General features: G+C 43.2%; 1 protein-coding gene across 3 annotated transcripts in view; it reads left to right on the plus strand.

Annotated features, from left to right (window-relative positions):
• Positions 1–22301, plus strand: part of C8H4orf19 (chromosome 8 C4orf19 homolog) — an 83196-nt gene extending 60895 nt beyond the window's left edge. For all 3 annotated transcript variants that reach the window (XM_058546866.1, XM_058546867.1, XM_058546868.1), the window contains exons 2-4: positions 5088–5137; positions 19720–19773; positions 21040–22301. In XM_058546866.1, coding sequence (XP_058402849.1) covers positions 19742–19773; positions 21040–21964 — 957 coding nt within the window. In that variant the 5' untranslated portion in view covers positions 5088–5137; positions 19720–19741 and the 3' untranslated portion in view covers positions 21965–22301. The remainder of the gene's footprint in view (positions 1–5087; positions 5138–19719; positions 19774–21039) is intronic.
• Positions 22302–24594: the final 2293 nt, after the last annotated feature.

A 24594-nucleotide genomic window follows, 5' to 3' on the forward strand; every position in this document is an offset into this window, starting at 1 on the left:
CTCTGTTCTTTTTGGATGCAGGTGACATGATGAGGATATTATTGTCAATTGTTTTGTTTTTGTTTTTGTCTTCTCCCTACTCTTTGTGTCAAGTGCTTGTTGATTGGTTGGTTGGTTGGTTGGTTGGTTTCAATGTCTGTCTTTCATGTTAGAGACTTTCCTCAGATGTCTGGAGGACAGCTCAGGGTGGCTGCCAGCATTCCCAGAGGCAGGGAGGGGAGCAGCCGAGGGCCTCAGCATTCCTTGTGCACACGTTCACTTAATTTCCCAGTTTTGGGTTTGGAACCCCTGGCCTTTGCAGTGTGTTCTCTATTGTGTTCCTGGCCCAAAAATCCTATTTTATCCTTTTCAGGCACTAAACTTACATTCTTCAGTTGAGATGGAGAGTGGAAACCACCTCAAGGCCAGGAGTACAGAAGGGGATTTAGGAACCTAACCGCCTCTTAAACACCTTCCAGATCATCCTGATTTTAGCCCTCCCCTCGTCATTCCTACTTTCCTAAAGCCTTTCAGGATTCTGCATTCTAAGTTGCGCTAGTTCTTGGCTTTCCACGCTGCTGACTTACTAGGAAGGTCAGTTACTTCACATCCGTGGGCTTTCTGTTTTTATCTCCTCTGTTGCTCTCTGTGACTTTATGCCCCACCCCCCACCCGTTAATGGAAAGTGCCACCTTTCTCTTATTGTCTCCCCATCGATCACTTAGTAGGCTAAATGCGGAGTTCAGGATTTCTCAAATACTGCACATGGTTCTCCTTCCAACTGCCCTGTTTATGGAACTACCTGTCTGCCTCTAAGAATTAGAATAATTTTAATAATTCCTTCTTTTTTCACATGAATCCCTTTCATGGAGGTCTGGCTTTTTTTTTTTCTTAAAATTCAGTACATATTTGCAGACGTCCTACTTTGTATTTCTTTTTGAAGAAACAAAGATAATGAAATGCAATATTTGGATTCAAGGAACTTCCAGTGTAGTGGCGTGGAGAAAAACATAGAAAACTGACTAACAGATGATGATGATGAATGATGATGACGTCAACGAGAATGAATGAAAAATCACAGCTGACATTGTTGAGATTGTAGTTTGTATCAACCACTGTGCTCTGTACTCTACTGTGTTCTTTCACTTAATCCTAAATCCTCTCTGAAAAAGGCACTATTATAATTTTCGTTTTAACATAAGGAAACAGTGAAGCAACATAACTTTCCTAACACGCTATGTATAATAAATATATAAACCAAAGTGCTAAGAGAAACCAGGGATGGTAGAAATTAATGCTTATCTCAAAAATCAAGGAAAGCTTGAAAAAATAGTTTTCCAGATTTGCTGTTTCTTCTGAATTCCCTTCAATACCACGATACATCAGGCTTTTTTTATCTCGTCACTTAATTCAAAGGATCAGCTCTTAGCAAGTCTCTCTGTACCTAACCTCCTAATTTTCCCTGCTTACTACTAGCAGATGAGGCTTTCTAATATATTGCTACCATCCTGTCATTTGTGCTCAAGAACCTACTCGCTTTGCCAATCGTGTCACGTTTGGTCTTCTGGGCTTACTTTCGAGGGCCTCAGGAACCTGGTGGCATATGCCATATCTTTCCCCAAAATCCACAGCATGGTTCTCTCCGTTGTCTTCTGCACAAGTCATATTCTTTCCTATCCTTTTGCTTTTACTAAAAGTGTCCTCTCTGCCTGACTAATTTCTGCCTATCTCTCATGTTCCCATTTCTCCATGAAGCTTTCCTGGCATCTCCACCGCACTGGTATTGCTTCTTCTCCCAAACTCCCATGATGCTTAGCACCGACTGGCTGTGCCGGTCATTGAGTCCTCACCATGTACAACCCAACGTAATTTTAATGCTATCTTGCCCAACAAACAAATTAGTCATGTACCTAAGGCATCAGCAGAGCAAGTGTGCCAAAAATATTTCCTTTTGAAGAAATTTATTTTAAAAAGTCATCCCGCGAAAAAAAATAGAATTTTTTTCAAGTGTCTTACGTTATGCTTATTGTTTTTATTTTGATACATGATCTTTATAGTGCTTAGAGCTCGTAAAATTCTTACTCCATCTCTGCATATTGTTAGTTTTCTTCTTAGAAGTTACTTGGGTAAATGAGCCGTGTCTTACATTTGTTTATATAATTGTGCCCAAGGTAGACACTTGTTTAACATAGGATATTTTTAATAAAATGTGTGCATAATATGTTCCTGAGATAATAAACTATAATGTAGGATTAAAATACCATATTTCATTGAATATTTGATGTCATCAATTGTAACATGTACCATTATCTTATGCCCCACAAAAATAGAAAACAATGCTGCCAATTTACCGTGATGTGCCAATGATTGTAAGATGCATTCCAGTTTCAGAGATGTTAAAAGGTAAATGAGGGGCCAGCCTGGTGGCGCGAGCGGTTAAGTGTGCGCGCTCCGCTGCGGCAGCCCCGGGTTCACCTGTTTCGATCCTGGGCGCGCACCAACGCACCGCTTGTTAAGCCATGCTGTGGCGGCGTCCCATATAAAGTAGAGGAAGATGGGCACAGATGTTAACCCAGGGCCAGTCTTCCACAGCAAAAAAGAGGAGGATTGGCATTGGATGTTAGCTCAGGGCTGGTCCTCCTCACAAAAAAAAAAAAAAAAAAAAGGTAAATAAATACATGTGCATCTTAGATTTCATAAAATATGTACATTGTTGTTTTATAATATACATTAGTATTAGGCATCTTAAAATTGTCAGTGATATTTTTAAGTCAAATTTTTAAAAGACATGCAATGTACCACCTAAATGCAGGTCACTGTGAAGAGATACAACATGTAGGTAAACAATGACAAAGCCATGACCCCTCCCTACTAAGAGTTTACGGTCTAATGGAGGGAACATTATATAAGTGAATTACTGGGACTCAGGCAGAAAATGATTGGAGCCATCCAAGAGATGAAAGATTCTATAGAAATTAAAAGAGTAATTACCTTTAGTTGGGATTTTAAAAAATCTTTATGGAGGAAGTGGTGTGTGAAATGAGTTTTGAAGGATCAGTAGGATTTTGCAAAATGTCACTGAGCATGGAGGCGTGCCAGCTGGGCGAAAGAATATGTACAGAGCCATAGAAACAGGAAAATATAGCCATGTTTAGAAAATAGTGAAAAACCCAATGGCTGGAGGAGTTTCAGAGAGAATCTAGGAAGGCCATTGGTGCCATATTGTGGAAGGCCTTGAATGCTTAGCTGAGGATATTAAAGACTTGGTAGGCCATGCAGAACCACTTAAGGCTTCTTAACAGGGCAGTGGCTTGTTGAGAGCTATTTTTTGCATGACTGGCTCCATCTCATCCTTTGGATCCTGGTTTAAATGCTGCCTCTTCAAAGGTCCATCCTTCAGTCTAAGTAGGTTCTCTCCTGTATCTCCAAATTGCCACAACAAGTTGGTTTCCTACAAAATACTTATCACTGGTTGTAATATCTCTCTGCCAATCACATGACAAGTTCCAAGTTCTTTAAACACCAAGCAATCCAGAATATTCACTCTTCTGCACAGCAGGCTGTCACTCTGTATGGCACACAACATGGCGTCCCATCCACTGCAGTTTCTTGGTGCCTGGCACACAGTAGGTATTCAGTTATTTGTTGACTAAATAATACGCCATCCTTTCCTGACCCCTCTTTGTCATGTTCCCTCTGCCCAAAAGGCCCTCTTACCACACTTCACTATCATTATGTTTCCATCTGCCACAGTTCCTCTCATCTTTCAATGAATGCCTGGTTCAGGTGCTGTCAGCCCAGTTACAGATCTCCTAGTCTTGAACCTCCTCAGGTTTTGTTTGTGTTCCTCTAGTGGCATTATCTATACCCTGCATAATATTTTAGTGATTTATGAACTCTTCTTGTCTCCTTGCCTTCCCCAACTAGATGGTTAGCTCCCTGTGGGCATGAACTTTACCATACTCATGTCTTCCTTACCAAATATTTGAGTTGAATTATGAATACTGTGGTAAAAATTAAGAATAATAGAATCAAGTGACATTTGGGTGATGTATTAGATTTTAAAGAATTATTTAACAATGTGAGGGCCGGCCCTGTGGCTTAGCGGTTAAGTGCACGCTCCGCTTCTGGCGGCCCGGGTTCGGATCCCGGGCGCGCACCGATGCACTGCTTCTCCAGCCATGCTGAGGCCGTGTCCCACATACAGCAAATAGAAGGATGTGCAGCTATGAAATACAACTATCTACTGGGGCTTTGGGGGAAAAATAAATAAATTAAAAAAAAAATTAAAAAAAAAAACAATGTGAAATAATACTGAGTGAAAAGACATTGCTGACAAGAATATGAAATTGAATCACCAAAAGAATGAAACCATTCAGATATTATGTGATAAATTTGAGGCAGAATTCATTATCTCAAGATGTCGTTTACTTGGAAGTGGGCTAAGAGCATTTCTTGGAAAAATTGTGTTTGTTTATAGTGAATCATTCAAATAATCACAGAGAAGTTGGTAAAAATCTGGACATTTGCTTTACTTCCTCAAATTCTATACATCATTATTCTCATTATAAGCAAAGCTATTTTCTAAATTATGTATGTTATTGAAATATTATATGTGTATTCATTGAAACTTGGGTTGTTGATATGTCTCCAAGAAGCAAATTCCTTGAATTTTTTTTCTGCTTAGTTGAAACTTTACCCATCAGAGAAGAGGTGTACTGTCATGTAATGTTTATCAACAATAATAAATAACAACAATAGCTTTTGGTTATGGAACAATTCCACCATGCCCAGTGTGTGATAAACAGCTTACATGTTGTGCAATTTAACTCTCACTACAACCTTATTTTATAGATGAAAACACTGAAATTTGGGTAAATTGCTAACTGATTGCTGAGTGTCAGGAGCTGGGCTGCAAACCCAGGCCTGGCAAATTTCAAAGCCCTTGTTGGCCTGGGCTAGCTGTTCCAGGCCGGCAACTCCATTCCCCGTCGTCACTGCCTACCACCCCTCGGGAAATGCTTTCTGCTGTCACTTTCGAGATGCAACTTGGCTGTGAAAAGGAGGCAACTTGCAGATCTCAATTTGCAACTTTTTTGTTGTTGCAGGAGGAGAAGTTGAACTTCTAGAGAAACCTAATGGACAATCTCCACAGCAGGTAGGCTATTTTCTTTTTTATGATTTAGGAAAAAGGTCTATTCTTTCCATTTTCCATTAAATTTTCTATTACTCAGTCTTTCACTACAGTTTTTATTACCTAAAACATTAAAGTCAGTAGACAGAGCAATCCCCAAAGTCTATTTCTTTCTGGCTCATTCGGGTTTGAGTAGAATTCTGTTATTTCCTTTTTACTTTTGTTTGTTTGGGGGATGCAGTTCTAAAACATGTGAGATGAGACACGACCCAGCAAAGTCTTCATGCTGAACGATTTACAAGATGAGAGCTGAGATGAAGCAGAGCGCTGCCTCTCTTGAGCTTAGCTAGAAATGTGTGCATCAGATGACTCCAATTTTTCGCCACTCCGCACATGTCCATAGATGACAGCAAAAGCACTGCTGGGGTTAATTGTGGGGTTACAAATAAATTTTAGTGAGTAGATGAGTTCACAAATATGGACTCCACAAATAATGAGGATCCAGGTACCTATAAAGCGTGTAGATTAACACCTGATACATAGGAAGGTCCGTGTAAGTTTGATATTTTTATCATCATCTTCATCATCATGTGTTATTAACTGTCCTGAGGGCATTGGACACCTTTGAAAACTTTTAGCCAGGGGAGTGGTATGATTCAGATTTGTGTCCTAAAAAGATCATGTAACTTCCGTGTGGCAAATGTATTAGATGACACGAGTGGATGCAGGTCACAGGAGGATATTGCAGTAATTAATTCAGGTAAGAAAGAGGTGATAATGGTTTAGGACAGGGCAATGGCTGTGCACATGGAAAGGAAAGGGCAGGTCTAAGAGAGACAGTGTAAGAGGTAGCATTCCTGCCTTCGCATTGTGTTCCCCCCACGGTGTGCTCTGGAACTCCACCAGGACCATTATCTGCTCGCCTTCGCCCACAAGCCTTTCTTAATCTTCCCAAGATTGCTCAGGCACTCCTCACCTTATATAACATATTGTATGACATATTTCAATCTCATACTAATAACACTATATTAGTCATCTATTTATGTATCTGTTTCCCTTGCTAGATGGTATAACTCTTTCCAGATCCCTGGAATAGAGTTCAGTCCTTGGCACATAACAGTGAACTGTTTGTCGCATGAATGGGTGGTGAGCCCTATACAGACAGCAGAGATCTTCAACCTCTTTGTGTCCTAGTAACTAGCAGAGTGTCTTGCCTCCAGTAGGTGCTCAGAGAACCTTATTCGGTCTTTTCAAGTGCAAAAACTATTTTTACCATACTTCGAAGAAACACTGGGTCCCAATTCTGCACACATAGAGTCATCTACGAGTATGGGACAACCTGTTTTTTCTTGTCCTCTGACCAGTTCATGCTTCCAGCCCTGAGTCCAGAAGCACATTTATAAAATAAAGTGGTTGGGTGGGATGTTCTCTAAGATTCTTCATGGTTTGGGGACTCTAGAATACTGGGAATTACCCAGAACTAGTTTATTCCAAGCATTTAGCCCTGAGCTGTGCTTGCTTCTCAAGCTATCATTATTTGTAGCCTTACAAGACTGTATTATATAAACTTCTTTCTACATCGTGTCCTCTAAAACTTCCTCATCATTTCCAGAACTTAACTTTTTCTAAATGCTTCGGGTTCTTCTAGACTTCTCCCACATCCCAGATAAGGCTACTTAACCAAAATTAGAGACATACCCTGTGTTGGAGACACGCCCTGATTCCCATGGGGTTCCTGGGAAGATTTGATCAGAACAATACCCGTTTCTACTCACAGTGTCTAAAAGTGACTGGCACCCAATGGTTAAAGAATATTCTCACAGACGATGACCATGAACATGAGAGCAGTCAACATTTATTAAGAACCTACTGCTTGCCAGATAAACTTTGCCAGGCCCATCGTATGTTTAAATCGTGTGATCCTCGTAGGAACATTTAGGTGTTACTGTCTAATGGTTGGCAAAACTGAGAAGTTAAGTGGCTTACTCAAGACTCAAGACCCAACTTATAACAGGCCAATCCAGATTTTGACTCCAGGGCCTACTCCCTTAATTAGAACACTATGCTGTCTTCTACGTACTGGATTTTTAAGTTCTTCTTCCTCTTCTTCTAGACCCCCTATGTGATTTTATACATGTTCTTTGACCAGTCCTCTGGCTAATGTGGCCATCAAAATGAAAGCGATTACACACTAATGCCAAGAGTGTCTCTGATGTTTTTAAGCAGATACCCTACCTAAGGTTGGTGATGCTGAGCTTCCTATGTAACTTGAACCAAAGTCAGGTAGATCAGCCCAACAAACTGAGTTGAGATGAGTTTTGTCAGACGATACTGTTACCGTGATGGCCAAGAGTATGATAGAAGGGGGTGCACTGAATCCCACAAGAAGATGTAGCACTGCATATGTTAAGTGAAAACACATCATCTTCATTTCAGATTTAAAAAATCTTCTCAGATATTGTATTATTGAGGATTCTCCAAAGTGCACTTATTCATATTCCCAGAAATTAAAAGCTGTCCGGAAGGTCACGGCCTGCCCCCTGTCTTTGGCTGGGTCTGCATCTTGGTGCTGCAATGATGATCCCCGAACACCAGGCTTGGTTTGGTTTTCAATGATGTGGTCTATTAGTTCATCAGCAAACAAGATTCTACTCAAGTAGCAGAATTTGGGGAAAACATCTAATTCTGTATCACTGAAGAAAATCTGTCATTTTAAATGAGATTGTGTATGTGATTCGTTGAGCTCTATATGCAGTCTCAGCCACTTTCTCTTCAAAGCTGTCTGATAACTTGCATGACTTCATCAACCCGTACTTCAGAAGCACACTGATCGGCACACGGTGATGTCTGGATTACCGGCTCTAAGAGTTTTAGATATTTGTCTTAAGCTATTGAATTGGAACCTCATTGAAGCCTTTAGGGGCATATTAAAAATCAGCTTCCTGCACTCTATTGATAATGGAGAGTGAATTGATACGGCCTGGCACCTATACTAATAATAGGGAACACCTTATGTATTTTAGCAGACATAAAGAACATCTAAACTTCTATATTAACCACCATCACTTTACACCCATTAATGATATTGAGTATTTTCATGAGATTACTGAAAATAGTATGAAGGTCCTTATGTCCCCTATACTTTATCCAGTGGCAGTTTTACAATATCTATATATAGTAAGAATTTAAGAGCTTGGAAGGGAGACCTAAGATAGGAGACTTGTCTGGAAGTTACGTTGCACAGCAAACACACTGATTTGGAGTGGGAAAGGGAAGAGAACTTGATGGAGATGATGGAGGGACTAAAGTCCCTTTCCCAACCACCATTGACACCCACCACCAACTGTGACCTTGCCTATGTCAGGCATGCAGCAAGCAGCAATGTACCTTAGATAATACCAATTTTTACAGAATCCAATACTGTTGTATATTATTTAGTAACTTAGCTAGAAAGCCTTTGGCCAGGATATTATTTGTGTTAGGCAAGGTCCAGTCAGAAATGGGAACCCCTCCTTTCAAACAGAGGGAAGTTATAATCAGTGGGTTATGCAGGTTTTGGAAGAGCTGGGAACTAAACAAGATGGCGAGGCAGGACAAATGGTCAAGGCTGGGAGACATGACCACCCTCGGGTGAGATGCAGAACCAGATGCCGGGGCTAGAAGGTGAGGCGCCGCGGTTCTTGCTGGCACGTGGAGGGCGGGCTGTTGAGCATCTAGAGCTATGGAGGAGATTTGGCCACGGCCGGGATGGACAGGATACTGTCCAAATCAGGGAGAGAGAAAGGGAGAAATACCATGGCTTCTCCCCCCTCCCCCTCTAGTCTTCCACCAGCACCTTCCATTGGTGGGACCTAGCCGGATCCAGAGGGCAAGAGTTCTTCAGCCCCTCAGTTATGGTGCCCTGAGAAACTGAGCGAGCAAGGGGAGGCCGGGATGGATCTAAGAGCAGACAGGCAGTGGACCAGCCAGTGTCTTAGGTTTGTTCCAACTATTCCCCAATTATTAAACATTTAGGTTGTTCAAACTGATCCCATGTTACTAGACACTGGGTTATTTTAACTTTTCCCTGCCACAACCCCCATAGAGAAGGATAAAAGACTGACCTTAAATTAGAAAGTGTTTAAAAACAAATTTTGGAAAACTGTACCAGTTGGAGCTAAGATTGGGAATAGTGACTACAGGTATTAGTTTCTGACCAAAATTATTTTTAACCAACATAAAATTGTTCCCGCCAATGAGATTTGGGCCATATCATTTGCCACCAAAAGGGGCCAGCAGTAATGGCAGCTACCTCACTATTTGCCAGGAACTCCCCAAGTTCTTAGGATGTTAGTCCTCCCCCTTCAAGTAAAGCTCACCGAGACCAACGAGCAACATAGCAAAGCAAAGAGGCCTGGGCTGCCCTGACTTCCTTGCAGCAGTAAGGCAGTGGTTCTCAGTGTGTGGCCCCCAGACAGCAGCATCAGCACCACCTGGGAGCTTGTTAGAAATGCAAGTTATGGGGCCCCACTCCGACCCAGGTGGGTTCCTTATGGACCATGTGCCCTCTGCATCCACCAGGATCCCCACCCCTACCACATGCACACCCTGGTCTTTATTCAGTAATGAAATGCATCTCATCTGCTTCAGACAGTAGCCTCCTCCCAGGAATTTACAGTCCAGAGAATAGGGACATAGCTTCTCAAAGTTTTTTCCTAAAATATCTCCCACCAAGGGCACACGCGGATCTGAGGGGACCAGCGAGGTGCCTAGAGGGCTGACCACAAGCTACTAACAGGACTTGAAAATTTCTGTATGCCTTCTGCTTAATTCTAATAATTCATGCAAATTTTGCCTTTTCAAATACACAATATGCTGAATTTATTTTAAATAAAGACAATGGGCTTCTTCCCCCTAAAACTTTCAAATTTGGCCAAATTTATTTTGTGGCTTGTCTTTACCTCCTGGCTCATGGCCACATACCCTCATCCAGAAGATGGGGCCCCAAGACCGGCTCACACCATGGGCAGCCCACAAGGCCGGGGGTGGGGGGCTCTTGGACCACAAGGGAGGAACTGGACCCTTCTGCACCCCACGTGCTCCTTCCTCCCCCATCCTCTTCCACGAAACTATTGTCCAGACATTCAGCTGGGAGAGAGCAACCCAGACTCTCCAATTTGGGGGTTTGATGAGCAGTCATTGTGTCAAAAGAGGCCCCTATGGAATGACGGGAGTCTTTTGACCCCACCATGACCTGGCCAGACTACGGAATAAATCCCATGCCCAGCCTGAGCTGGAGGAGGCCCTGCCATCTGGTGGTGCCATGGCCGCCAGAACTTAAAGGTGACAGTAATTGTCTGAAATATTTACCACATCACCTACTCCCTAACTTGGCCACGTGGCAAAGCACCTACATTATTTGTGCACTAGTTCTCCTGTGTCTGAGGCCTTTCCCATAGAGAGTCTCTCACTTGAAATTAAATTAAATAACCACTATATACTGCCATCTGGTGGTTAATAGACAAAACCACAGCTATGAAATTGTGTCCAAGTCCAAATCAAGAGGATCCAGTTCCTTTTGCAAAAGCTACTGGATCACAAGCTGCTGCTTATTGCGTAATTCAGTGGACTCAAAACACAACAGAACCTAGGGACGGGCCCGGTGGCACAAGCGATTGGGTGCGTGCGCACGCTCCGCTGCTGAGGCCCGGGGTTCGCCAGTTCGGACCCTGGGCGTGCACCGACGCACCGCTTGTTGAGCCATGCTGTGGCGGAGTCCCATATAAAGTAGAGGAAGATGGGCATGGATGTTAGCCCAGGGCCAGTCTTCCTCAGCAAAAAGAGGAGGATTGGCACGGATGTTAGCTCAGGGCCGATCTTCCTCACAGGAAAAAAAAAAACAACCTAACAAGACATTATATTAATTTAATAGGAAATATTATATATAGCATTATGTAATATGTAATAATTATATATATTATATACTCAGGAAATATTAATAATAATGAAAACAATAACAACAGCATTAATAGCTACACTGTAGCACTTTCTAACTTTTATATCCATTTACTTATCTATAAAATACTGGTTCCCACCTTAAAGGATTGTTATAAAGTTGAAGTAAATGAATACAGGAAAGTTCCCAAAACGGCACTTAATGCATAGTAAACGCTCAAATGTTAACTACTTCTATTTAGTAATAAGTACTGGCAGTATGCCAGACATTATAGTAAATGCCTTAGATACTTTTATCTCGTTTAATTTTCAAAACAGTCCTGACAAGCAGGGAACTGTTGTCATTCCCATTTTGCAGATTAGACAACTAAAGGCCACAGAAGGTAAGAAATTTGCCTAGAGGTCAAAAAGCTAATTAGTGGTGGAGGTAGAATTGAAACCCACAACTCTGACCCTAAATTGCTCGTTTAACCACTGTGCTGAACTGCTGGTGTGATGTGATGTGATGAATCTTCTCAAATGTTTATATAAAGTCCATCCCGCTCCACCCACATACCCCACGCCCCACCAGACACACACACACACACACAAGACTGTAAGCACTCTCAGGGCGTGCCCAGGATGCCAGTGTACCTGCGGAACCTAGCACAGTGCCTGGGCACACCAGGGGTTCAATGGAGACTTGTGGAATCACTAAAGACACAGCATAACGACTGTGACCATTCATGAAACATCTGTCTTAAGGACAGCAAGCTAATTACTACATTAGAAAAGGGGAAAAAAATGGTATCAGATCTTGAATAGAGGAAAGGGCCATATGAAATGTTTTTAAGATCCGTCAACATGATTGCAATATCCTAGTATAAGGACCACAGCTTATCACTATGGTCAAAAAAAAGTCTTGTTTCCACATTCAATGCAGATATCAAGGATCCTGTGACCCCAGCAGCTGTAAAGTCATGGGACCAGGACCTCGCTTGTTCCTCTGAGTTCATGCAGTGGAAGCGCCATATGGCAGTGTAGACACCCTCCTCAGGTGAACACACTGGCAAGGCCAGCCTTGGGAAAGGCCAGGGAGGCAGCATTTAAATGGTACCATTCAAGTGGCCCAGGGCAGCCTTTCATTGAGAGATACCAATTGTAACTCTGACATTTCTCCCTAGAGACTGATTCCTTTGGCTCCTGAAAACTTAATTTTTACATGCTTTCCTATTAAAATGCAGATATGCCAGGAGGCCAGGGGTCACCAGCCAGTGCTCAGGGACCCACTGAGAGCCCTCCAGCCTACTGGCCTATACCTCCCCCCAGCCCATTCCAGTGGAGAAGGGGGTCCAGCAGACGCACCTCCTGCACCCTCACAGGGTCCCCCATCTGAGTCCTCATCCCTCCCAGGGACGTTACTGTTACACACACTCTCCCTGTCTCAAGGCTCAGGGCGTTGGTCAGCAGTCCCTCCTGGCAAAGAGGCCGAGGAGACCTCTCCCAAAGAGCTGCAGGCGTGAGGGAATGAGACGGAGAACTTGGGGCCTGAAGGGAGGAAACGGGAAGAGAGCTTTTATTTTTTAATTGTTTTATTGATGCCGCATTATGGGTTTATAACACTGTGTGAATTTCAGGTGTACATTATTATATTTAAGCTTCTGTACAGACTGCATTATGTTCACTTCCAAAAGTCTAGTGTTTTGCATTCCATCAAGAGCATGGGTGGAGGTGAGTGTGGACTTAGGACCCCAACACACCTCAGCGGTATCGCAATGCGGAAGTTTACAAACCGTTGAGCGGGGTTCCCCGCCGGCAAAAGGGTCATATTGGTGCCTGCCCTGCAGTGTAGGCCTCAGGATTCAATGAGATAACAGTGTGTAAACCAAGTCGAATAGATCCCCTTCTTTCCTGATTCACCATTTAGATTGTTTTTTGGAAGAGAGCTTTGATGTCGTGGACTCATTTTGCAGATAAAGCAACTGAGGAATGAAAGGTTAAGCAGCTTTCCCACGTCTGTGCAATTGGTGACGGAGCCATTGTGGATGCAGACTTCTTACACCCGGCAGAGACTGCCTGGTTGGGTTCACCTAGACACCTCATTACACTATTAGTTTGGGGCGCGAAACTCCCCCTGATAATTAGGACTGTCATTTTGACAGTTGTTTTTCCCCAAAATATTCCACAAAACACAAGTTCTGTTGATTGTTAATAAGTCTTTTATGGGAAGAAATAAAAGTTCTGTGGTCAAATAATTTTGGGAAATACTGGTTAAGCAAAGTGAAACAGTTCGTCTTCATGACCATGAATGTGTTCATCTTTAATCTCTGCTGTTCCCAAACCTGTATGACCAGGGAACTGTTTTAGGAGGGGGCACCTGCAAACACATCTCTGCAGAGAACTATCCCATCAAACCCAGTTCTAGATGATGCCAACACATACATCGTAGCACATAGACTATTGGGAATGCATAAAATGGACTTGTTGATGGTGCTGATAATAAAGGTCTTCATGTAGTCTTTCAGGTTCTCCAAAATCACTGAAGCTCAGCTTCTTTAGGAGGAAATGAAACACACCAGAAAAATTTGTCCCAGAGAGTTTTCAAAGCCTGCACAGAAAGGAGGAAATGGTTCTGCTGCGGAAATTGATTGGGTAGTCAAGAATTTATCTTCTTGTCCTTTTTCAAGCGTAGATGGGGTACTGTCTGTGAAGTTGGGCAGGCAGGCCCTAGTTTCTTCTATAAAGCACCTGGTAGTTTCCTCAGCACTTGGTAGTTATTTTCATTCATTCTTCTTGAGTCCAGGAGCTTAGTACCCAGAAGTGACTCACTAAATATTTGTCCACTTTCCCTACTGGCCCCGTTACGTGAAATCTCGGACTGTTTTCTAAACATGGCAGGTTGGTTTTTCAAAATGGAACTGAAATTTAAGTGTTTAATTTTATTGGGTCCTCAGCACTTGGTAGTTATTTTCATTCATTCTTCTTGAGTCCAGGAGCTTAGTACCCAGAAGTGACTCACTAAATATTTGTCCACTTTCCCTACTGGCCCCGTTACGTGAAATCTCGGACTATTTTCTAAACATGGCAGGTTGGTTTTTCAAAATGGAACTGAAATTTAAGTGTTTAATTTTATTGGGTCTCTCTTGTAAGTACTCCAACTTCTATAAACTCACACCACTTCCTAGCAGCTGCTTTAAAAGCTCATGGAATAGAACCCTTGCAGCAGAACATTTTTGACGCTTGGAATTGCACAACGGAGGTTTTGCTGTTTCCCAAGCAGGGAAGAAGGAACCACAGTCTTTCCTTCCCATCTCTCAGCTCATGTACTTGTCTTTTCACTTTGGACCACTGGGTAGTGTGAGATGTGATATGGAAAGGGATAGACCTCCTATGGGAACAGTGTCTAAAATCTCACACCCATCACTCATTCATTCGCACTTGTCACTCGCCAATCATTCCTTCGTTTGAACAGCAAGTGTGAAGTGCTCTGTGTGAGCTGGACGCTGCGCTGGGTTAGCCATTGCCTGTGAGGAGCTTGTGTTCAGTAGGGGAGGCAGACAACTGACGGCACCAAAGCACTAGACTGTGAGTCCTCCTCTAAGATGGGGCAGCCTCAGGGCAGGAACTATAACTTCTTGGCCTTCAAAGTTCTAGTGCTTGGGGCTGGCTATTGGGTAAAGGTCTTCAGTACATACTCAGAATGACAGCAAAATTCAAAAAGGTCTGTGGGCTTCTGGTGAGCTCCTTCCCAAGACCTTTCCCCACCTGCTTCTCCATAGGGAAGAGCTTAATGTCAGGGATTGCCTGTGGGTGTTAGGTCCTGGCCCAGGGACAAGCAGAACAAGAACTGACATTAGATTAGTGCTTTTTTTTAATTTCCCACTTTTTTCTTTTACTTTTTAATTTTGACGTTATATCAATATGACTTACTGAAAAGTTGCAAGAAAAGTACAAAAAATTCCCATATGTCCTCTACTCACAGTCCCTGAATGTTAACATTTACATTGGCTTTATTCTTCTCTTTCTCTACATGACCACACACACACACAACTTTTTTCTGAATCATTTTAATGAGTTACGGATACCATGCCCCTTACTCTTAACACTTCACTGTGTATTTCCTTAGAACAAGGGCATTTTCTCATATAACCACTGTACAATGATCAAAATCAGGAGATTAACGTTGACTTAGTACTACTACCTAATCTACAGACCTTATTCAGATTTCACCCCTTGTGTCAATAATGATCTTTTAGCAGAAAGATCCTGCATTGCATTCAGTTGTCGTGTCTCTTTAGTCTCCTTTAATCTGGAATAGTTCCTCACTCTTTCTTTTTCATAATAGTACATTTTTTTTTTAGTGCAAACCGGTTGTTTTACAGAATATCCCTCGTTTTGCGTTTGACTGATGTTGTCTCCTGCTTCAGTCCAGGTTATGCTCTTCAGGCAGGAAACTCACAGAAGCGGTTCTGAGTTCTCAGCGCATCCCATCAAAGGCACATGTGGCTGCTTGGTCTTCTTACTGGCGATGTTACCTTTGATTGTTTGGTTCAGGCACTTTGTGCCAGGTTTCTCCGCTGTAAAGACACTAATTGACCCTTAAGCATGTGATGGTGAGTCACTTTGAGACTAAATATTCCATTCTCCTCAAACTTTCACCCGCTAGTCTCAGCACCTGTTGATGATTCTGGCTTGAATCAGTTATTGTTAGGATGGTTGTCAAATGGTGATTTTTCTAGTTCCATTATTCCTTGTGTGTTTGTTAGCTGAAAGCTCTAAGGCAGAGCTTTCCCTTTTTTAAATTTATGGTCATGTGTCGCTTAACAATGGAGATGTGTTCTGAGAAATGTGTTAAGTGATTTCGTCGTTGTGCAAACATCAGCGAGTGTACTTACATAAACCTAGATGGTATAGCCTACTACACACCTAGGCTACATGGTACTAATCTTACGGGACCACCATCATATATGGAGTCCGTCATTGACCGAAACATTGTTAGGCGGCGCGTGACTGTATATCAGTGTGAATTCGTAAATCCTTGTTTTATTCAGTGGATTATAATCCTTTATATCAGTAGTATTTATTTTGCTGCTCCAGTTGTTCCAGATTTGACTGGTAGAACCCCTACGAGCTGGTTCCTATGTCCTTTTGACCTGTCCTTGTCATTCTTTAAGACCATTACTATCCAAAGGCAGCCCTTTCCAGCTGGGTGGATCCTTTTTCTGTATTCCCTTGACTTCCTGATGAATACTCAGTCAGTTTCTCTGCCTGGTTAGAAAACTCCTGGCTCTCCCTGGTGTCCCCACTTCTCCCCACCTCTATCACTACTCCCTTGTGAAACAGGATTTTCCAGCAAGGAGACTTGACTAGTAACTGATGGGACATTAGCATGTCCATCTTCAAACATAGGACTGTTTAATCTCAACACAAAATGCAGGACAGGATCAACCCCTGACACAGGACTCCAGGAGCGGACGGGCGCCAGCAGTGGTGGACACGCCATCCTGATGGTGTTTGCTTTTCCCCTGTGTAAACCAGGTGATGGTTGTGAAGGATTTGCCCTTTGCTTCTCTGTTGCTGTTTTATACTCCAAAGAGAAAGCAAATTTTGATTCTGCTCAGTAATAAAGGGCACCTAACAACTGAATTCTCACCTTTAAGCTAACCGTTGTCCAAAGGCCAGGGGGAGAGAAAGCAGACCGACTGCCCATTTTGAGCTTAATCTTACTTCAAAAGAGCACGAATTTTTTCCCCCTTTTCCATGTATCACACTGGACAAGAAGTATTTCCTTTTTGCACCTGGAAATGGGAGAACTCACTAAAAACAAGTTCTGGATGTGGAGTGACATATAAAAAGAGAAATAAACTTAATTTGATATCAGGAACCATCCTATAAGGAAGAATAATTGTAGATACAGGCAGGCAGGGGTTGGGTGTAAATACACTAGTCCCCACCCTTTTCGTCAGCAGTGATACAGCCTTGGACGTTAGAGTCTGTCTCATTGAGAGAAGGAATGTCGCTGGGGAAGGAAAACACGGAGCGAGGTGAGAGAGAGCAGAACCCCTAACCAGGAGGAGTCATCTCCAGCGGGCTGAGGAGAGGCGCAAAGCAAGCCCCTCAGGTACAGGACCAGGTCTGTGGGAAACCTACGTGGTGTGGTGCCCTAAGGGAGGCAGTGAGGGGAGAAGCCAAATTGATCCTGAAAGAGGAGAACCATCAAAACATCCTTTACAGTTACATGGCTTTGAAGAAAAATATAGATCCTGTGGTTTTCCTGGAGGTGGGGAGGAGGGAAGCCCAAAAGCCACAGATGTGAGTTCTATAAGAAACAGGGAAGTGGTGGTACTCAAGTTGGGCTCTTAAATCTCAGCAGTCCTCTCATTTCAATGCACACAGCCACAGCAGCAGAGGGTGGGGACAGACTCTGCAGCTCCAGCCTGGCGAGAGTTCCCCAAAGTCAACCTTGGGCAGCCTCTGAGACTCTGGGAACCCAAGGTGTCTCTCAAGACATGCTTCTTTCTTTCTTCTTTTCAGAAGGAAACCTTCCCCACCTAGCACTCTTGAACTCACCATCCTAAAGTTGACCTACCTGATATTTTTCAATGATTGCTGCAATTACATTATTATGACCCACAGTCTGCCCTCTCGAACACTTCAAAGCCCTTTTTTCCTTTTCTTTGCCGTTTTTTTTTTTTTTGCCACCTCTCATCCTGGCTGATTGTTTTTTTAAACAGAGTCCAAGATAAACAGAGGTGCTGCATGTGTGGAAAGGGGCAAGATTTTAGAGCAGGTTGGGGAGGAGGGGTCGGGATTGGTGGGGTGGGGTAGTTGATGGAGCAGAGGAGGCACACGTGATTCTCTTTGTCTATCCTATTTATCCAACTGATAAAAGAATTGTTTCCAGAAAATGGACATAAATGGGGAGCAGAGGCTGGGAACAAAATCCTGGGCTTTGGAAATGGGCTCTTTTAATTGACAAAGCTTTGAAGAAGGACAAGATTGTGCACACATATTCCTGGCTAAGCCCCAGTGATTTCTCTCTCTGTGGAACTGTTGTTGCACTTGGGGTTTGTGTCTTTCGATTGGTGCCACAGTTGCTAGAAATAGACCGTTTGGCCCTTATTCCAGAAACAAATAGTACTTGGTATTGTTAATGCTCTTGTTTGCATGCGTATGTCATGGCAAGTAGATTACATCTTTCTTGGGTGCAAGGCTCCATCTGTTTAAAATTTCTTTTGGAACATGCTGTATATCCAAACAGGGCTGAGTAGTAAGTATAAGCTTATCAGGAATGTTAACGCGTATAATGCCGAACACCACTATATGGTAGATGTATCATCCCCATTTACAGATGATATAGCTGAGGCCCAAAGTCACACAGCCAGTAAGAGGCAGAGCTGGGCTCTGAACCAGATAATCCAGGCATATCTCCCCATCTCAAATCTGTAATCACATCTGAAGAGAGTTTTTGGGTTTTTTTTGCCATGTGACGTAGCATTCACAGATTCCGGAAATTAAGATATGGATGTCTTTTGAGGGAGCATTTTTCAACCCTCTACAGGGGTTATTTGTAGATCTTATTTATCATGTAAACCTGGTGCCCTGTAAGCAACCAACCAGTCTATACTTCCAAAAAGCACAGCCATTTTCTCTGTGGGTAAAGGCTTATAAAGTAGGATCCTGGGAATCCATCCATGATTCAAAGAAGGAAGGAAAGAGAAGAGGGGAGGCAGCCAATGACTGATGTCTCTCTCTCCCTAGTGCACACGTCTGATGGAGACAAAGGGACTGGAGCTTTAGATTCTATTGTTAGCTTGTCTTTTCAAAGGTTGTAGATGATAGAAATGGAGAACTACTTAAAGATTCCTAATTTTTAGGATTTTGAGAGGAAAGACCAGAGCCACGTAGTCAGTTTGACATGAAGAGAAGATTTTGTTCAGAGGGAGATTATCAGAAAAAGTGCAATTTGGGAAAAGGCAGGGGACAGTGGGCAGGTGGAAAATGAGAGAAGCACAGAGCTGAGTCCATCTGCCACCAGGGAGCCCAAAGGGGCGTGTCCTTGAGCTGCAAGAGAGTCGAGTCCATGGATCGTAGCCGGGATCGGGCCAGTGATGGGAAAGACAAAAAAGGAGCAGTTTAGTCCAGGTCGCGCTGGCTGTGATGACTCTGGCTGTAGCCTCCGTGGGACTGTATCGTGGAACACGTGGTCAGCTGCCTTATCCTGACGTCCTTTAATACTTGAGTAGCTAATCCTGGCAAGGACTCCTCTCCCCTGTCTTCCGCCTCCTGCTGCTGCCCACTGGGCTGCACCGTGGTTAGGTTCCTGGGTCTCCAGTTGAAGGCAATGGAGTAGAAAACGCACAGATCCTTCTCAGTCCCGCCTTTCTCTCCCTGGCATTCTTCGGCCTGTGTTTCCTCATTTGCAAAATGGTGACAACAGACCTAACTCCCAGGGTTGGGGAAAGGGTCATGCACAGAGACAAGTGTCAATGAATGTTCGAGAACTCTGAATTGAACTCTGAACTCTGCATGAAGGTGTTTCCAGTAACCAGTGCCCTCCCTGCCCCACGTGTTTCCTTTTTGCCAAAAATTGTGCCTCTACTAACTTTGAGTATCTAAGAAAGAAAGAGCAAACTAATTCCTGTTAAAATATGATTCACTGTGTTCTCTCCTTTCTACACTTTCTTTTGCAGATGGTAACAAAAAATAATCCAGATGGGGTGCAGGTGCTGTAAAATGATACAAAGGTAAAGTTGAAAAACACCTCATCCGGGTGGAGGAATTCCTGGGGCACTTTTAAAGACCCTGCATGGATTCAGTGCCTGTATCCAGCGTGGGGCGTGACCAGCGCTGCCAGGAAATTAAGCATCCGGAACTGCTTTGATATCGTTTAAGGGGACATGTGGCCTAGGTTTTTTAACTTTTTTGGCTCACTGCTCAAGGCATATTGGGAACACAATCATGCTCTGAGACTGAATTTTGTTTGGGTTGAATTTACATTTCTCCAGAGAGCTTCAACGCAAAGAAAAGCTTGGGTTTCAGAGGATGCCTGGAATGGCGTCACTGAAAAGAAATCTCCCAGGCACATATGTATTTTTAATTTTGTCCAGATTCTATTTCATAAAAATTGGGTTAAGATGAATAGAATTCTACATAAAATAAAGCGAAAAAATTACCTGATTTTGTTTCCTTAACAAATAAAACTCTTTATTATTCTAGTTCTGTTCCATATCTGTATGCCTATATTGATTTGTGCACACACACACACACACACACACACACACACACGTTTTACTCCACTGTAATCATAATGTGATGTTAGGCTTTATTCAAAAAACATTCATTATAATAAACATTTGTTATAAGTATCTTTCATGCCAGTCCAGACTTCATATTTATCATTTTAATGACTGTATAATATTCCACTGAGGGTGTACCATCAGTACTTCACCACTTATTTCCCTGTTATTGGATTTTTTTTTAATTTTTAAATTCCATGAGCCAGTTTGTACTTTACCTTCTTCCCACCCTCTTTTGGATCTCTTCTTCTTTTTTTTTTTTTTTTTGTGAGTAAGATCAGCCCTGAGCTAACATCTGCCAATCCTCCTCTTTTTGCTGAGGAAGATTGGCCCTGGGCTAACATCCGTGCCCATCTTCCTCTACTTTATATGGGACACCACCACAGCATGGCTTGACAAGCGGTGCAAAGGCAAACCCCGGGCCACCGCAGTGGAGCACGCGCACTTAACCGCTAGCGCCACCGGGCCGGCCCCCTGGATCTCTTCTTAAGATCTATTTCCAGTGGTAGAACATTTTTATACCAACTAGATCTATTTGATTTAGACACACATATAGGCTTAAAAGAGTAACTGATCACAGAAATTAACAGAAATAGTAGAAAGAAGCAGAGCCTGCAGTGGAAAGTATTAATAATGAAATTTAGTTACTAATAACATTATTAATAAAGTTAATTAATAATTAACCTAACTGGTCTTCATTATTCTCACCCCCAGCTATTTCTTTGATCCAGTCCAAGTGTCCTCCCCTGGCTATGTCAACGAAGTGAACAGCTGCAAGTCAGATGAAGATGACACTGTTAAATTAAAAGGCAAGCAGAGCAACGAAGTCCTGGTGCAGAGAAATGACCTTCAGAGTGAGGGCTTGAAGAGGACCGCGAGCAGAAGCAGAGCGGCTGGTCCGCAGGAGCCCTGCTGGCCTCACCCGGGACTGCTCCCTCAGGAGGACACGGGAGGGGGACCCCGTGCCGAGAAGACTGGCAGTGCCATCAATGGCATCGGCCTCGCCGCTGCTCTGCAGCCCACTGGGGATCCTGGGCCCCACCAGGGTGACAGGGGCTCCTGGGCCAGTACCTCGAACAACGTTCACCCGACTCAACCCTTCCTTGAAGAAGAGGGCACCAGGGAACAGGACTGTGTGCTGCCAGCCTCAGAAGAGACCAGAGTCATCCAAAACGGAGACTCCAGAGCTCCTTCCCAGGCAGAACACGGTGCCTTGGGAGTACAAGACCATGTCCTCCAGCTACCAGCCCCGGATTACCCTCAGCTTTGGGACTCAGCTGTAGACAACGTTGATCATGGAAAAAACGATTGTCTTTTCAAGAGCCATACCACGGAGGAGCCCCTGGAGGGAATTCACCCCAGCGGTGGGGAGCATGGTTTGAATACGCCCTTCTCCAGGAAGAGAAGCTGGGATTCATTAAACGAGGCCGTGGCGACAGAAGTTCTAAGTGTGTACTTTAAAGAAGAGGATCCTGCTCAGGGCGTGCCTGTGGTTGATTTGAGAAACGGGTGGGAGGATGCCCATGGCTCCACTGGAGACAGGAGTAGAGAGATGGCAGACGAGGACGCGGCGGTGGCAGAAGCCCTGGCGGCTTTAGAAGCTGCGACTGCAGGAGAAGATGAGGATGAAGCGGATTAGGGGAGGGGATTTGTACAGGCAAATAAGCTAGTGTCCTGTGGCCACGTGGAGTGTTGCTCCTTAGATGCAGCGCTGATACTCTGCAGCCTGCACTGGTGCAGTCGTATGGTTGTTTACATCCAGCCTCTGTTCGGATGCTTGGGAGCGCCTGTGCCATGCCACCTGTTAGATATGGAGAACATCACTGTGTAGACGGGCTGTCACTCAGGACAACAGAAGAAAAGCCAGAGTGGGCCATTGTGCCGGTGTCCACAGCACATGCCGAAATCAAACAGCCTGCTCGCCAACCCGCAAAGCTCCCCCAGCGCATCTGTACCACCTGGAGAATGTGCTGAAGTCGCAAGGGCGCAGACTCACAGAACATTCTGTTTGACTGTAAATTCTTTATTTTGCTTTTGAGAGCCAAACGTTGTGCCCAACCTGGAAAAGGTAACTACCCCCATTTAAAGTGCCTAATGTGTCCCACTAAGAGCATGGCTTACCTTCAGGGACAATCACCCAGGGAACTAATAACTAACCACTTGTTTGACAGAGTGAAGCTCAGCGGCTTTCAGGGTGGAGCAGAAGCCACCAGTAAACAAATGGTTAGTCATTAGCTGTGACACTGACCCCTTGACCTTAACTTTTTTACATTATTACTTTTTAATCTCCTCTGGGTTTGGGGAGGCCTGTCAAAATAATTCGTAAAACTGCTTGTGTCATATTTGGGTCTTAAATTCATGAGATTTGGAACAGCAAAGCGATATGTGGAGTATTTTATGCCATTTAATGTCTGATTCTGATTAAAATATAACAGTATATATGTCTGTCTGTCTGTCTTAACTCAAAGGTGGTTCTAATTCTCCCAGACTGAGTGTCTGCAACCCTTGACGTTTCTTTCGATTTAAAGAGCTAGACTCTTAGATGACAGTTGAGGAGGAGGCCAAGTCGGTTTCCCGAGAATGGCTTTGGCTCTCTGCCCCTGGAGTTCAGACTCTTGACACCGTGTCTACTGGGCTGATCTCACCTTAGGATGAACAGCCCTCTCTGGGTTTCAGCCTTCTCATATATAAAACAAGGACAGTCATTCTGACATCACTTTTGGAGAATTTAGAGGATGGTCAAGACTACAGTCATGCATTGCTTAGTGACGGGGATATATTCTGAGAAATGTGTCATTAGGTGACTTTGTCGTTATGCAAACATCATAGAGTGTACTTACACAAACCTAGATGGTACAGCTTCCTACACACCTAGGCTACATGGTACTAATCTCATGGGACCACTGTTGTATGTGCGGTCTGTTACTGACCAAAACTCATTATACAGCGCATGACTGTATCTAGAAAAATATAAACATGGATGATGCTTTAGTATGATGTTTCATAACACAGGCTCTGAAATCGGACTGACCTTGGTTTGATTTCCAGCTTTGCCATGTCACCTTTGGCAAGTAATTTATCCCTTCTACTTGCCTTTCTGTTAAGTGAGAATAATAATAGTATGTACTTGTAAAGATTAAATGAGATTATGCAAATGTTTAGCACAGTGCCTGGTACACAATAGGCATTCAATAAAATAGTGTCTTATTGGTTAAGAACAAATCCTTTAAAAATTTTTTTACATCCTCACAACTGAAAACTCCAATATTGTGGAGTATTTATAATGTCATCACTGCATTTTGGTAATTATACAACATAAAATGTGATTTCTGAGCCTTCCAGCATCTTTAAAGTTGCCACCTTATAGATGCTTAACAGATATACATTATCCTGGGTTTGTGTGGTGGCAAGCCATTTCTACATACATGGTCACTCAGAGCCCTTAAAAGATGAACTGCTGGCATTATTAATTGCATTGTGTTTGCTATTGTATTTAGTACAGCAAATGCTTAATATTTCACAGTGATTCCTTCAGCAATTTCTCAAGTGTATCTGTTGGGATTAGGTCCAGCTACACGTGTTAAATGGCTTATAAAAATAGAGACTTATTTACCTCTTATGTAAAGGAAGTCTTGAGGTGGCAGTACAAGCACAGGCATGTTCCATGGTATCAGTAACCCATGCCCCTTCTATCACCTTGGCTTCCTTCTCAAGATCACTCTGTGGTCCAAAATGGCTACTGGGGCTCCAGTCATTACATTTGCTTTCCATGCAGGAAAAAGGATAAAGGGTCAGAAGATCTCACTCCCTCTCTATTAAGGACCTCCTGGAAGTATATATATATATATATATATATATATATATATATATATATATATATAATTCAACCCTTCCACTTATACCTCATTGGTCAACATCTGGTCACTAGGTCATATCTAGCTGCAAGAAAGGCTAGAAAAACTTATCTTTTATGTGAGTGCATGGCTTTCCCAAATAAATTCAGGATTCAGTTACTGAGGAGAATGGACGTTGAGTTTTCAGATGGTCAGCTTAACAATCTCTGCCACATCAGGTCCTCAAAACACAAAAGCCTAGGATCGAGCCAGTTTGCAAGAGGTTGAAAGATTGTATTTACATTTAGTATGACACAGGAGGGGTTTAAACCTTTGCTCCAGGGGAAAGAGGACGGGACGGCTACAGCCATCCCAACTTCCTGCTGGTATCTCCAAAACAGAAGGATGGAAGAGGAACTTCAGACAAGAAACGGGT

The sequence above is a fragment of the Diceros bicornis genome, chromosome 8, assembly GCF_020826845.1.
Source record: "Diceros bicornis minor isolate mBicDic1 chromosome 8, mDicBic1.mat.cur, whole genome shotgun sequence".
Taxonomy (NCBI): Eukaryota; Metazoa; Chordata; class Mammalia; order Perissodactyla; family Rhinocerotidae; genus Diceros; species Diceros bicornis.